Raw genomic sequence first — 14,826 nt, forward strand, 5'->3', positions numbered from 1 at the left:
GAAGTTTATATTTTCCAGGAAAATTCAGGAGGTGGGGAGGAACACAGGATGACACGATTACCACAGCAATCTGGCACTAATAGTGGACAGAGCATGTGAATGCATTACTCTGGTTGTAATACTTTTATGTACTCAGGATGATGTTTGTGGGATCTTGGGAAGAAAAAAAAAAAACAAAAACAAGGACATGCATTAGCAATGAGATCAGTTTGCTAGGAACGATGCTGAAGACCACTCTGTGTTAATTAAGGGCAATTTGGAGTGGCAAATATCTTAAACGCTGGCTGACTCAGCTTCCAGAATGTAGCCAATAACCAAATGGCAGAATTGTACAAGTGGCTACATCAAACATCCTGCTTCAGCTGGTGACACAAACAACATTAATTTCCTGTGTAAAGTATTTTCTCCAAGAGTGGGATCCATTGATCCCAGGTTTTTCTTCACATCTAAGAAAGCATCATTTCCCTGCTGTTCCTGTCTACTCTTCCAAATACATTCATCTCCTCCTTGTTCTTCCTGAGTCACGGATTAATCTTTTCCTTCAAGTATTTTGCAATAATTCTTCCTCTAGCCATGTAGGTGAGTGGGAATGACTTCACTTTTTTGGTAGAATAAATTCTCCCTGGCTTTTGTTGAGGACGTGCATTGATCTATAGTAGGTAATGCCCTAATGTAAGATGGGGCTAAGTAAAGGAGGCGGCAGACAGTACCCCTACTTTTTGTGCAAATGAGGAGGCTCTCTTTCTCCTCCTCTCTTGCCTCTTCCTAGTGTTTGGATGCTTCTCTTGGTCACCAAGTATAAAGGAAAAACATGGAGGGAAAAGATGGGTACAGCACTTCAAACTGATAGAAAAATGAAATTGTTTAACATGGAAGTTCAAGAACTTAGACATCTAGGGCCTTTCTGTAAATGTAGTACTAAATGATTCTGAAATCACATGAGTGTATGCTTGGTTTCTCTTGCAATCTTTCTCACAATAACCTGAAGAATTACAATCACACTAAATTGATTTCCTGTAGAGTTCAAGTTAATTCAAAATAAATAAGGCTAAATAAGTTGATATTAACGCAGAAATGGTCAACACTGATGGCTCCGATCTGTGCAGTAGTCCAGGAAGTTCAGAAATATGCAAACCCTATGTTGCTTATGCCATGAAATGTACTTGATGGCCTTTGTTATTTGCTGGAGTTGTGTGGTAGCCTGAGGAAAAGAAGCCTTTTGAATTGTTCTTAATGTGTTAGTTCCACAGATCAGTAGGAGAATGCCATGCAACCCTGAACTGAAAAGGCCTGAGTTTCCCTAGGCTTACTAAACGACTGTTTATTTTCTTTCTAGATTCCAGCCTATGGAGAAGTGCACATAAGAATAGGATAAATATGGCTTTTAAGTGTGAGGACCACTTAGATTCCCTTCCGTTACCTGTTCAGCGGTAAGTGGTGCACTCTGTCATCCAGACTTGAGTGATTAAATGCCTCTAAGGCTGCAGCTGCACTTTCTTTTGAGGATCCAAAGATGCTTGAAAACTTATTTTTAAACTTGGTTTTAGGTAATGCTAATACAAAATGTTGAGAATTAATGTGGTAATCTGGGATGCATTTCTCAAGGCATTTGCAGTCTGGTAAATCATGACAGTGAATATGCAGTCATCATTTTAGATGGATGATCGTGTTTGCAGTAGATATGTGACTATTTACTGGATCAGTTCTTTGTCATGGTGGAAATCACTGGACTCTCTGCACTCTGTGAACACTGCTGAAAACTATAAATATTTTTTTTTAACTTTGACTTTCTTCAGGTGTAGCTATAGTAATGACATGAAGGTTATCGAATAACCTCTCTTGTCTGTGGTGCCCTGGTGGGACTGGAGACATTGGTGACTCTACTAATCAACAGGTTTTTAAAATCTGGCTGCTGTTTGGCATCTAGTAGCTGCATCTGCATCATAATTTCACTTTTAGCATAATGGAGGTTCCATGAAAAGAAAAGAAATTATTGAATACAATAACCTGCATTTTCATTGAACTATAGTCTTGATATGTGGCAAAACTGATTTTTTTTTGAGGGGGGCTGCTGAATGTAGGAATAAAATCAGAAATAAAAAAGATTAAAATTTCAGTCTTACTCCTAGTCATCTTTCTTTAGGTCGGATTGCAAGTCTTTATTGTAATCAACTGGCTGCTGACATGCAATCTCAAAATGCAATGCTTTTCTTCATCAGGAATTTGATATTTCTCTACCTTTCCCTACGTGAGTCTTCCAGCAGATATTTTGATAATACCATTAATCTCACAGTCACAGTAAGACCATATGAGTATATTGTCTTCTGGAAGAAATGTTATGTGGAACATAGTTTGGGGATCGCAGGTGCCAAAGTAACTGGTACTGTTAATTAGATTCTAGCCAAAACTTGCTCTGGAAATCAATGAGTCCTAGAAGCCCTGAATAGCCAAGCATGGAGTGGACTATGCAATGAGGTGTCCTGTCTCACCGATTAGTTTAATTTTCTTCCATGGGATGGAGCCATGGAATAGCATTTCAGATGCACACAGTAGTGAACACAGGAAATGCTCAGCCTAACCCAATGGTCAGATAAGATGCCAGACATCCAGGTTAATTGCTTGGTGATAACTAACAGTTTCCAAAATCTGAATCCCAGATCAAAAAGTCAAAGAAGTTGTTAAAGCCAACTGCTATGCCACTACCTTAGGTTGCAAAATAGGCCAGTGAAACCTCTTAGTGGTAGAAAACTAGCTGCAAACAGAACCAAAGGCAGTAGGTCCTATGGATGGCAAGGGCTGATCCAGCTTGACGGTGGCAGGTTTTGTTCGCAAATACATAAATGGGGAAATTAGCTGCAAACTCTCTATGCTAGCAACTGGAAATGTGGAGCAGGAGTAATGCATGCAGCACTCAATGGTTACAGCAGCACAGAATGGAAAAGCACTGAATTTTGTAGGCTAGAAATTTCTGGAGAAGGAAACTGCCTGCAGATCAGTTCTACTGCATTCAGGGAAGCAGAACTCTGCTATGCTGTGTGAACAAAACCATGCTGCTTTACATTGACTCCGCACTATGATGTACCTCAGCACAAGAAATGATCTGGAGAAGTCTCATAGAGCAGGCATTATATTCTGGTAAACTGCTTGGCTCAGCTGGGCAATTCTATATAGTGAAATTTAAAAATAAATAAATACTCTCTCCCACCCCCAAGTAAATATGAAGCTCTTATTTTCCGTGTTTATTTTGAAAGAGAATCCTTTTTCCTTTTGATGAGAGTTGTTTTGGAGAAGGCCATGTAACAAGATGAGCAGACTGAAGTTGGTCTGTGGTCAGGTGAAGGCACAGGGAATACTGGAACTGAAAATGATGAAATGTGGTTTTACCCTAAGAATTTTACAGAAAGGACACAGTGTGGACTAGATCAATAAAGTCCAAGAATTGTACAAAATGTTTTTCTCTGGGTTAGAGAGAGGAGTGATATGGATCCTGTAGGGAATTTAAAATGATTAAGTCAGATTTCAAAACAACTAACAAGATTCAAGGATTATTTATTCTTGTTTTTTCCTGTAACCAAGCCTAGGTTATATGCCTGTCTCAGGATTCCAGTTCATGGTCCTGTTTTTCATGAGAGGGACTTGAATTAACTTACAGGCATGTGCTCTTGTGTCCTGTCACAGGGAAAAGGTAACACAAATCCAACTGAGGTTAGTCCTGTGTAGCACCACAATCATGCCTTGCTTCTTGCTTAAGTTAGAATCTTTTTCTTTCAGAAGTAAAAGCAGACACATCCCCAAGCAATAATGTCTGTCTCCATAGGAAAAGTGTACCATACACATATAGATTCCAAATGTTTCTACAGCAGCCGTTAAAGTCAACAGTTATCTTGGCTGCATAAGGCATTTAGAACTGGGGCCTTAAGCCAAGTCTGTGCTGCATGAATTATTGTTTACACTCTTCTCTTTCCTCAGATTTTGTGGGAAATCACAGCTTGTATTGGAAAGTCTCTAGAGTATTGAGTCACTGTGCTAGTGGTTTTCTAAAATACTGTTAGACCTACTTTCTCTAATTGACATCTAGACTGCTATGGATACAGTATTTAAAACTACAGTATTGGGGGGGGGGGAGACAAACAGATTATTATTACAGAAACTTTCTTTTCTGTTTCAATGACTTAGAACTACCTATTGTAAGTTCCTGTCTCTTAGGAGAGAAAATAGTTGGAAATACATCACTTCGAAGAGTAACTAGACCAATTCTTTTTTCAAGAAACTGTCAATAGTCCTATGTAAAGCACTTTATAGGACCATAAAAAGTAATCCGTCGCCATCAGTGATGGCCAGTTCATTATAGCATGTGAAGTGCATATATATTCCTTAGAGATGCATATATCCCCATTCTGTAGTAGAGTTACTTTAGTATAGCTTTTGAAAAAAGTCATGACCCTTTCCTCACATCTTTCTATTGATACTGTTTTTCATATTTCTGAGTTTTTCCAGATGGGAGAGCCAATGTAAAAGAAGCTACTTTTCTCTTCTGTCCCGTCCCCCTCCCATACCCCCACCTCCTGTGTAATGAGAGTTCATTGGCCTTTTTGTTTTCTTTAAGTTAAAATTGTAATTTACCCAGGGTTTGTTTTTTTTTTTTTTTCATTGTAGTCATGGTTTCTTGTACTTTCCATATTGGATAGTAAACTAAACAACATTTGGAGTGCCGAATCTAAAGTCGTTCAGCTAAAGAAAGAGTACTCATAACAGAAAGTGAAATAGGTCACTGTTTTTGCTTCTCAGATTATATGCTCAATTTAGTGTTGCAGTTGTAAGAAAACATAGTATGATTAGACATGTTTTTAAAAAAGGAATAAAGGAAGGTCTTCTGTGGAAATGAGGTAAAAAAACTACCACCACCAAAAAACCACCCAAACAAAACCAAAATCAATCAATCAAAACCAACCAAACAAAAAATTCAAACTGAAAAAAATCTTCATCTTGCTGAAAGATGTTGAAGTTTGGGCTATATATCTTGGAGGTATTCCTGACAATGAAGTGAGGGAGGGGGCAGAGAGAATTTATCTTCCTGATCTTCAGAAATGTAATACTGCTGGACTGATTAATACACTGTCTAAACATCCTTACAGCTTCAAAAATGAAAGATGATACTGGAGGTTATAATTTCAACTCGCATACAAAGGGCAATGCTGATTATTTAAGGGCATGGGTTTTTTTGTTTGTTTATAAAAGGTGAATACTTTGAGTGTGAGGACCAGAAAGGATAAACCTAATGGGTGTCTATGGTTTCTTTTTCCTGGTTTTAATACTATTACTATGTTGTTTTCTGGTGGAAGTTTACATTATCATTGGGATATAGGTGAGAATTTTTATCACTGATCAGATGGAGATGAGGCAGAGAAAGTAGGCAAGCCTTTCAAATCTAGGTACTTGTGCTTAAGTCCTTTGTAGCTTCTCATATCTCAAAATCACTTCCTTCATTTAACACCCTGAAGCTGGAAAAAATTGCCATATGGGACTTCTGTGGCAGAGCCAAAAATAGAATACAGGTTTCCCATCTCCCAATTCTTTACCAAAAGACAGTCCTTCCTCCTTTTGTTGCTTTCTTCCTTTTTTTGTTGAACGCAAGATCTGAGTCCTATGAAAGAACAATATGAATGAGGTCACGCCATGCATATTTAAAGCCTTGCATTGCTCTTTAAAAAGTACTATGTATCTGCAGATGTTTGGGTAACTTCTCTAGACGATCTGCTTAGGTGTCCTGTTACATAAATTAAGATTAACATGCCCTTTGTTATTAAGAATGTCAGTGTTAGAGTATCTATCAGCTTTTAAGAAATCTGAATTTCTTAAATTTGCTCCTGGGCAAAGTCAAACAAAAAAAGGAAACCTTCAAGAGGGTGGAAGCAAGGGCAGTTAGCCTGGGAGGAATACAGAGAAACTGTCTAAGCAGCCAGGGATCAGGTTAGGAAAGCCAAAGCCCTGACAGAATTAAATCTGGCCAGGCATGTTAAGGACAACAAGAAAAGCTTCTATAGGTACGTTAGTGACAAAAGGAGGACGAGGGAAAATGTGGGTCCCCTCCGGAATGAAACGGGCAACCTGGTTACCCAGGAAATGGAAAAGTACTCAACGACTTCTTTGTCTCAGTCTCCACTGGCAAGTGCTTGAGCCACACTGCCCAGGTCACAGAAGGCAAAGGCAGGGACTGGGAGAATGCAGAACTGCCCACTGTAGGAGAAGATCAGGTTCGAGAATATCTAAGGAACCTGAAGGTGCACAAGTCCATTGGACCTGATGAGTTGCATCTGTGGGTCTTGAGGGAACTGGTGGATGAAGTGGCCAGGCCACTCACCATCATATTTGAGAAGTCCTGGCAGTCTGGCAAAGTTCCCACCAACTGGAAAAGGGGGAACATAACCCCCATTTTTAAAAAGGGAAAAAAGGGAGACCCAGGGAACTACAGGCCGATCAGTCTCACCTCTGTGCCTGGCAAGATCATGGAGCAGACCCTCCTGGAGACTATGCTCAGGTACATGGAAAATAAGGAGGTGACTGGTGACAGCCAGCACGGCTTCACTAAGGGCAAATCGTGCCTGACAAATTTGGTGGCCTTCTATGATGGGGTTACAGTGTTGGTGGACAAGGGAAGGGCAACTGACATCATCTACCTGGACTTGTGCAGGGCATTTGACACTGTCCGGCACGACATCCTTGTCTCTAAATTGGAGAGACATGGATTTGATGGATGGACCACTCGATGGATAAGGAATTATTAACAGTGACGAGTGGCATTCCTCAGGGGTCGGTACTGGGACCAGCACTGTTCGACATCTTTGTCGGTTACATGGACAATGGGATCAAGTGCACCCTCAGCAGGTTTGCCGACGACACCAAGCTGTGTGATGCAGTCAACACACTGGAGGGAAGGGATGCCATCCAGAGGGACCTTGACAGGCTGGAGAGGTGGGCCCGTGCGAACCGCATGAAGTTCAACAAGGCCAAGTGCAAGGTCCTGCACGTGGGTTGGTGCAATCCCTAGCAGAAACTGGGCGAGGAATGGATTGAAAGCAGCCCTGAGGAGAAGGATTTGGGGGTATTGATTGATGAGAAGCTCAACATGAGCCGGCAGTGTTGTGCTTGCAGCCCAGAAAGCCAACCGTGTCCTGGGCTGCATCAAAAGAAGTGTGACCAGCAGGTCAAGGGAGGTGATCCTGCCCCTCTACTCGGCTCTGGTGAGACCCCACCTGGAGTAATGCATCCAGCTCTGGGGGCCCCAGTACAGGAGAGACATGGAGCTGTTGGAGAGAGTCCAGAGGAGTGCCACGAAGCTGATCAGAGAGCTGGAGCACCTCTCCTGTGAGGACAGGCTGAGAGAGTTGGGATTGTTCAGCCTGGAGAAAAGGTGGCTCTGGGGAGATCTAATTGGGGCTTACCAGTACCTGAAGGGGGCCTACAGGAAAGATGGTGAGGGACTGTTTATGAGGGAGTGTAGTGACAGGACAAGGGGTAATGGGTTTCAGCTGAAGGAGGGTCAATTTAGATTAGGTGTTAGAAAGAACTTCTTTACTGTGAGAGTGGTGAGGCACTGGAACAGGTTGCCCAGAGAGGTTGTGGAGGCCCCATCCCTGGAAGTGTTTAAGACCAGGTTGGATGGGGCTTTGGGCAACATGGTCTAGTGGAGGGTGTCCCTGCCCATGGCAGGGAGGTTGGAACTAGATGATCTTTGAGGTCCCTTCCAACCCAAATCATTCTATATTTCTATGAATCTCTTCTAGTATGCCTTTTGGGGTTTTTTTAACCTAGTTTTGTGTCTTAATGTTTTTATTTCTTGCAGTGCTTGTTTTGTATTTCTACATGACAGGTAACGTGGTAGCTGGAGATCTGTTCACTGTGCATGCATGAACTCTCTGGTGAAAGGAACTGTACAAGCTGTAGTGACTACATCTGATCTGTACACTATGTAAGATATGGTGGAAATTACTGAAGGAAGGAGATTCATAAAAGAACATAAGAAAAATCCTGTTATATGCACAACTTTACAATGGAAGCAAGAACATGGTTAATGTAAGAAAAATATGCCTTTTAAGTCCAGGTAGAATTGTAATCATCTTGCCCCAAACTCAAGTTTACTGAAATAAACAGAGTAGTTAAAAACCAAACAAAACCTTGGAGTTGGTATTTGCCAGTCATACACAAAAATCAGTGTGTCCTTTAAGTTCATATTTGAAACTTTCTCCTAAGTAATAATTTGTGATGTGGAATGTGCTTCTCTGACATGCAGCAAGAGCAGGGGTTTAGAAGCCTGTTTGAGAAGCTTGCACATAGCTGTGAGATAACAGACCTATTGCAAAGCCCACACTGTGGTGGTCCTTGAATTAGCAGTACCTTAAGGTACAGAGAGCTAATGTGGAGGAGACACTGAATTTCATAGTGTAAAAATTTGAGGTCAGCTTTTTCTTGGTTAAGATGAAAAAAATTGTTCTGCATCTGTGTTTCCTTGTCTGATTTTGTATAAAGACAGATGAAATTGATATTTGGAAATTTATAATGAGTTTGTCCCCTTAGATCCAGAGGAATTGGGGATGACTTGGTGGGGGGACGACATGGGGGCCGGTGTATTTAGAGAGTGAGGACTTGCAGTGAAAGAGAAGAACTTGTTGATTAGGTTCAAAATCCAAGGACAATACTGAAGGATTTAAGGAATCTACAGTGAAAGAGAACCCAAAACTTTATTTTCTCAGTAGATGATATAAACTGGAATAACCATCTCATTGCAGACCACATACAACTGGGGCATAAGCCAGGCCAACCAGAGCAGTGACAAATGTTCTTTAGCTGCCTCCCAAGACGAGAACCTGAAGGGTGTGTATGGCTATGGTGGATCCTTTTGCATCCCTCCAGGGAAACCCGCATGCTTGATTGTCTGTCTGAAATGCTTATACACCAATGCATACAGTATGGGGAATAAACAGGAAGAACTAGAGATCTGTGTCGTCATCTCTAAGCATGTGGAGGAAAAGAAGGTTTTCAGGAGTGGTCAACATGGATTCACCAAGGGGAAATCATGCTTGACCAATCTGATAGCATTTATGATGGCATGACTGGCTGGGTAGATGAAGGGAAAGCAGTGGATTTTGTTTACCTTGACTTCAGCAAGGCTTTTGACACTGTCTCACATAATATCCTCATAGGTAAGCTTAGGATGTGTGGGTTAGATGAGTGGACAGTGAGGTGGATTGAGAACTGGCTGAATGGCAGAGCTCAGAGGGTTGTGATAAGTGGCGCAGAGTCTAGTTGGAGGCCTGTAGCTAGCAGTGTGCCCCAGGGGTAAGTACTGTGTCCAGTCTTGTTCAATATATTCCTCAATGACCTGGATGAAGGGACAGAGTGTACCCTCAGCAAGTTTACTGACGATACTAAACTGGGAGGAGTGGCTGATCCACCAGAAAGCTGTGCTGCCATTCCGCAAGACCTGGGCAGGCCAGAGAGTTGGGCAGAGAGGAACCTAATGAAGTTCAACGAAAGCAAGTGTAGGGTCCTCCACCTAGGGAGGAATAACCCAAAAGCACCAGTAGAGGTTAGGCGTTGACCTGCTGGAAAGCAGCTGTGTGGAGAAGGACCTGGGAGTCCTAGTGAACTCCCACCTGGCGGATCCAGGGGGACCTTGACAGGCTTGAGAGGTGGGCCCATGCAAACCTCATGAAGTTTGAAGCCAAGTGCATGGTCCTGTACCTGGGTCTGGGCAATCCTGAACGTGGATACAGGCTGGGCAATGAGTGGATTGAGAGTAGCCCCAAGGACTTTGGGGTAACGGTGGAGGAAAAACTGAATATGACCCAGCAATGTGCACTATCAGCCCAGAAAGCCAATCACATCCAGGGCTGCACCAAAAGAAGTGTGGCCAGTAGGTCAAGGGAGGTGATTCTGCCCTCCTACTCCACCCTTGTGAGACCCCACCTGGAGTACTGCATTCAGCTCTGGGGCTCCCAGTGTAAGAAAGACATAGACCTGTTTGAGTGGGTCCAGAGGAGAGTCATGAAGATGATCACGTGGCTGGAACACCTCTCCTGTGAAGACAGGCTGAGAGACTTAGGGTTGTTGAACCTGGAGAAGAGAAGGCTTCAGGGAGACCTTATAGCAGCCTTCCAATACTTAAAGGGGTCCAGAGAAAAGATGGGAAGGATCTTTTTGTCAGGCAGTGCAGCAATAGGATGAGGGGTAACGGTTTTAAACTGAAAGAGGGAAGATTTACATTAGATGTTGAGAAGAAATTCTTCACTGTAAGGGTGGTGAGACACTGCAACAGGTTGCCCAGAGAAGTTGTGGATGCCCCCTCCCTGGAAGTATTCAAGGTTGGGTTGGATTGGACTTTGGGCAACCTGGTCTAGTGGAGGGTGTCCCTGCCCATGGCAGAAGGGGTGGAACTAGATGATCTTTGAGGTCCCTTCTAACCCAAACCATTCTATGAATTGTTCAAAATAACTTGCAAGTTTTCAGTAAGCAAACACTTCTAAGGCTGCCTTCAGAGCTCTAGGACCAATGCCTTCCACCCATGAAGTGCTGGGCACCATGTTGTCTTTCACAACCCTAAGTACTTGCCCAGTGGGGAAAGAGGTATTGATTGAAATAATGCTAAAATCTTTATGAAACTGGAAGGAAAAAAAAAATGTTTAAATTTGGGATTAATTGATATTTTGACAGATAATATTTACTAGAAGTTGAAAGTTGAGACTTGAAATAAAAGCAAGAGAAATTCAGAATTTTTATACTGCAGAAACTGTATTGATTCTACTTGTTTGTCAAATCAGGATGACAAGCATGCAGAACTTTATGGAATGTATGGGCACATGAGATGAAAAATATGGAAGTCTATAATGGATTATTTTTTTATAATGGAAATTGCATTTCTCAAAAAAAACCCCCTACACTTGACAAAATATTCTCAGTAATACTGAATTATTTCAAGGACTATTCACATCAGATTTCACTTCTAGAGCTTCATGTGGCCTCTATACAGCTGAAAAGAGGTGTTTTGAGAACATTGAGTTTGAGGTATAAGACATGTGAATGGCCTTTCAACATGTTTAATACTGTGTTCAGATGTTCTTTACTAAGAAACAGCACCCCAAATAGGGCTGTCAGGAAAAGAATGGATCCATCCATTGGGTTTCTATCCCTATAGTGTCTAAAATTTTACAAATACTGGGTGATTTAGTCCTCAGTGTCAAAGGCAGGGAAATTGTTATCCAGTCATAAAAAGTAAGTCTTGGCCAAAATTGCACAGTTGTATTCTTTTTTAATTCAGCTAGCCAATGATCTCTTGCCCCTTGTATTCTGTAGGTGATGGGAATCTGTAGGTTTTGATGCCATCTGTTCATCTGGCCTTAAGTTCAAGTTAAGTTCTGGGTTTGAATTTTGGGCAGCAAGTCATTTGGTTGCATGTCAGTTCATTGAAACATTTCCTGTTTGGTTATCTACCTAGTTTCTTAGATATGAATTCCTCAAGTGTATGATTCCTAGGGATGTGACTTCTGTGAATTAACCTGAATAAAGGTTATTTGCTTTTATCTCATTCTGGTCTATTTTTTTTAACCATCTCAGTTCTTATTACCTTTCTACTTCATATCTGCATGGCTTCTGCACTTTGTCACCACTTCTATTATTAGTGCCTGCCCTCACAAGATCTGCCTTGCTTTTTCATTTTTTTTTTATAGCACCTTGATTCTTCAAGATTCAGCAATCCATTTCTAAGTATGCACAACTCTAAGACTGTGCTTAAGTTCATAATTAATTATAAAATCATGTTTAAGTATGAACACTTTGTCTAATCAGTGATTGTATATGTCCTTATGCTTCTTAAGACATCTTCTACAAGTGTTGAATTCTTTCTATTTCATGGTTTCCTACAGTGTCTGATGCTGATAATCAAGGGCTTGTTCTGTATTTCTGGCTTTTCCCACCTACATCTGCAAACTGAACTCCCTGTGTGACAAGTACTCCATGCAAAGTAAAAACCAACATTTGTATTTCCTGTTTGTATTTTACAAACTTCTTACTGTGCATAGATCTTGCCCTGCTAATTTGAATCCTATATTCCTTATAATTAGTTTTATTTGGATGATGTCAGGAACTTACATGTGGTTCTTTAAAGCATTCAGATAAAGACTGTAAGAAACTCGAGACATAAAAACCATGTTATCTGTAATACAAGAGCTAGAGCTGAAGATTTTCAGAGTTCAAAGTTCAGTGTGCTTACATGGCTCTATGAATTGCTGCTCTATGAATTTTTAAAAACCATTCAAGAATGGAATGCTTGCTGGGGAATTGAAAATATTTTTAGAAAAATCTTTTTGCAGTGAGCTGTAGAAATAGAGTACTACAGAAGGAAGGAAGGTGCTCTGCCAATAATGCAATAAAGTTACTTTCTGGTCACAAGGAATAAATTGAGTTATTGTATAGCTCAAGGCACTAATGATGCCTTATTAAATGACCTTGTGTCATGGTTTAACCCATCATGCAGCTAAAACAACAATGCAGCTGTTCATTCACTCCCCTCCACCCAGTGGGATGGAAGAGAGAATAAAAAAGAAAAAGTTAAAACTCATGAGTTGAGATAAAAACATTTTAATAGGACAGAAAAGGAAGAGAATAATAATAACAGTAATAATAATTATAAAAGAATATACAAACCAAGTGATGCACAGCACAATTTCTCACCACCTGGAGTCGATGCTCAGCTAGTTTCTGAGCCATATTGCCTCCTGGTCCACTCCTCCAGTTATGTGCAGAGCATGATGTCATGTGGTGTGGAATATCCCTTTGGCCAGTTTGGGTCAGCTGTCCTGGCTATGTTCCCTCCTGGCTTCTTGGGTGCCCCTGCCTTCTTGTTAGCAGGCTAGTATGAGAAGCTGAAAAGTCCTTGACTGCTTGGCAACAACTAAAACATCAGTGTGTTTATCAGCGTTATTCTCATCCTAAATCCCAAACACAGCACTACACCTGCTGGTAGGAAGAAAATTAACTCTATCTCAGCTGAAACCAGGACACCTTGTATTCTTTTCGTTTCACTCAGTTACCCATAGCAATTCAGCAAAGAATTTTATAGCTTCAGAAAGGAAGCTTACCTTACTATGAAGTATTTCTGATTTTAGTAATTAGTATCCATTTGTAACCAAACTGAAAGCCAGGTTGTTTGTGGGAGTTTTGATGGTGGTAGTTTAAACAGATTTGTCTATCCATATGGTCCTTCTGGGAAGGATTTTCAGATATACTAGTTGACTGGATCCAAAGGATGATGTTAGTAAAGTAGCGACTATTGATTTGCCATCATTTGGTGGCATTCATGAGGAATATGAACTCAACAGATTTTAATTTTTTTTTCTTTGAATCCGTGGGTAAAATATCTGTTTCTGTATTCAGGATGTTAAAATGTAGGTCAGCAGTTTAGCTCACAGGCAGTAAAAATAATTGCGTTTCACTTGTACTTTATGCTTTTTTTGGGGGTGTGCAAGTCTACTAGAATGCAAGATTTTTCCTAACCTTTTTATTCTGATAGTTTTATCACTATATCTTTATATTCAGTTGTATAACATGCTGTAGAAACATATTATATTACTTCCCAGAGCTATGCTGTAAAATATTTTATGTTGGACTGTAGAAGTCACGAAAGAATTTCGGCTTTTAACCTGAAGGAAATTTGAGTTTGTCCATTATAATAATTGTGAAGTTATAGTGACTTTAAAATGCGAACAAATTGATGAATTTAAACAATCTGTTCAACTGGCCTCACTAGACCTTTTTTCATTAAAGTTGATATTTCATATTTGTGTCTTGCTGTTGGGAACTTTTTTAAATGACCAAGCACTTTCTTTCATCCTTAGAGACAGTTAAGAATTTATCCTGAATGGCTCTTGTCAGGGTCAGTAGCATGTTTCATAGTATGTGACGCACAAGAACTGTGAAGAGGTCAAGCTAGTGCTGGTATAGCTTTTATAATAGAAGAAATTTGGCTGATTATTTTCAGAATGCATATTTTTGAAATGTGGCAGTCTATAGAAAACACTTTTCTCTTTTTGTGTATTAGAGAAGTAGCAATCCCAATCTGCCCAATGAGTATCTCATGTTTGGGACTTGGTATCCTTTTCAGAAAGGACCCTCAAATTAATGTCTTTGAAATAACAGCAACAGAACTTGCCTGAATGTTAGGTTACCTTATTTACTAGACATAGATGATGCTTCCTGACTGTATCTTCACCACTATTGCATGCAATTTTTATTGTGACATCAAATTAGTAATCCTGTCAATTTTACACCCTGTAGCTAGTTCTTCCAGCCATTGTTTTATGGCTTTGACTCCATGGTTTGTGCTTCTCTGCAAATTTTCCCTGGTACTGGCAAGACCTTTTCAAAGAACCCATATGTTGTTTCTGGCAGTTATATTTACTTGCATTCAAATCTTCATCATACTTGGTTTTTGTAGCACATTTCAGAAGAGATGCTGATCAGGTTTACACATATTCTGCCACTCCTGTTGGATATCTGTGCTCTGTTTTCAGAAGACAGTCCTGCTAGTTATTTCTGTGTTTAAGGTTTTATCTTGCACATGGAAGTTGTCTTTCTGGTTTGTGAATCTAACAATGTGAACAATGCATTAATTGACACAAATTTTTTGATTTCTGTTAGTCTACCAAATGTTTTTACTGCAATTTGATACTCATCTGCTTTGTGAAGTCTTCTAGTAAATGTAGATGGATTCATGGAAGTTTGGTATATGTTAGCTCTACTATGAGAAGCTCATGGAATTTTTTAATTATAAAG

At 40.4% G+C, this 14,826-nt stretch overlaps 1 protein-coding gene across 2 annotated transcripts in view; it reads left to right on the plus strand.

Annotated features, from left to right (window-relative positions):
• The window catches only part of INSC (INSC spindle orientation adaptor protein), a 242,670-nt gene that overhangs the window by 42,375 nt on the left and 185,469 nt on the right, over positions 1 to 14,826 (plus strand). For both annotated transcript variants that reach the window (XR_008577455.1, XM_054828497.1), the window contains exon 2: positions 1,337 to 1,430. Coding sequence is in view for 1 of the 2 variants with exons in the window: in XM_054828497.1 (XP_054684472.1) it covers positions 1,378 to 1,430 (53 nt within the window). In the remaining variant the exon portion in view is untranslated. The remainder of the gene's footprint in view (positions 1 to 1,336; positions 1,431 to 14,826) is intronic.

Source organism: Grus americana, chromosome 5 (genome assembly GCF_028858705.1).
Source record: "Grus americana isolate bGruAme1 chromosome 5, bGruAme1.mat, whole genome shotgun sequence".
Taxonomy (NCBI): Eukaryota; Metazoa; Chordata; class Aves; order Gruiformes; family Gruidae; genus Grus; species Grus americana.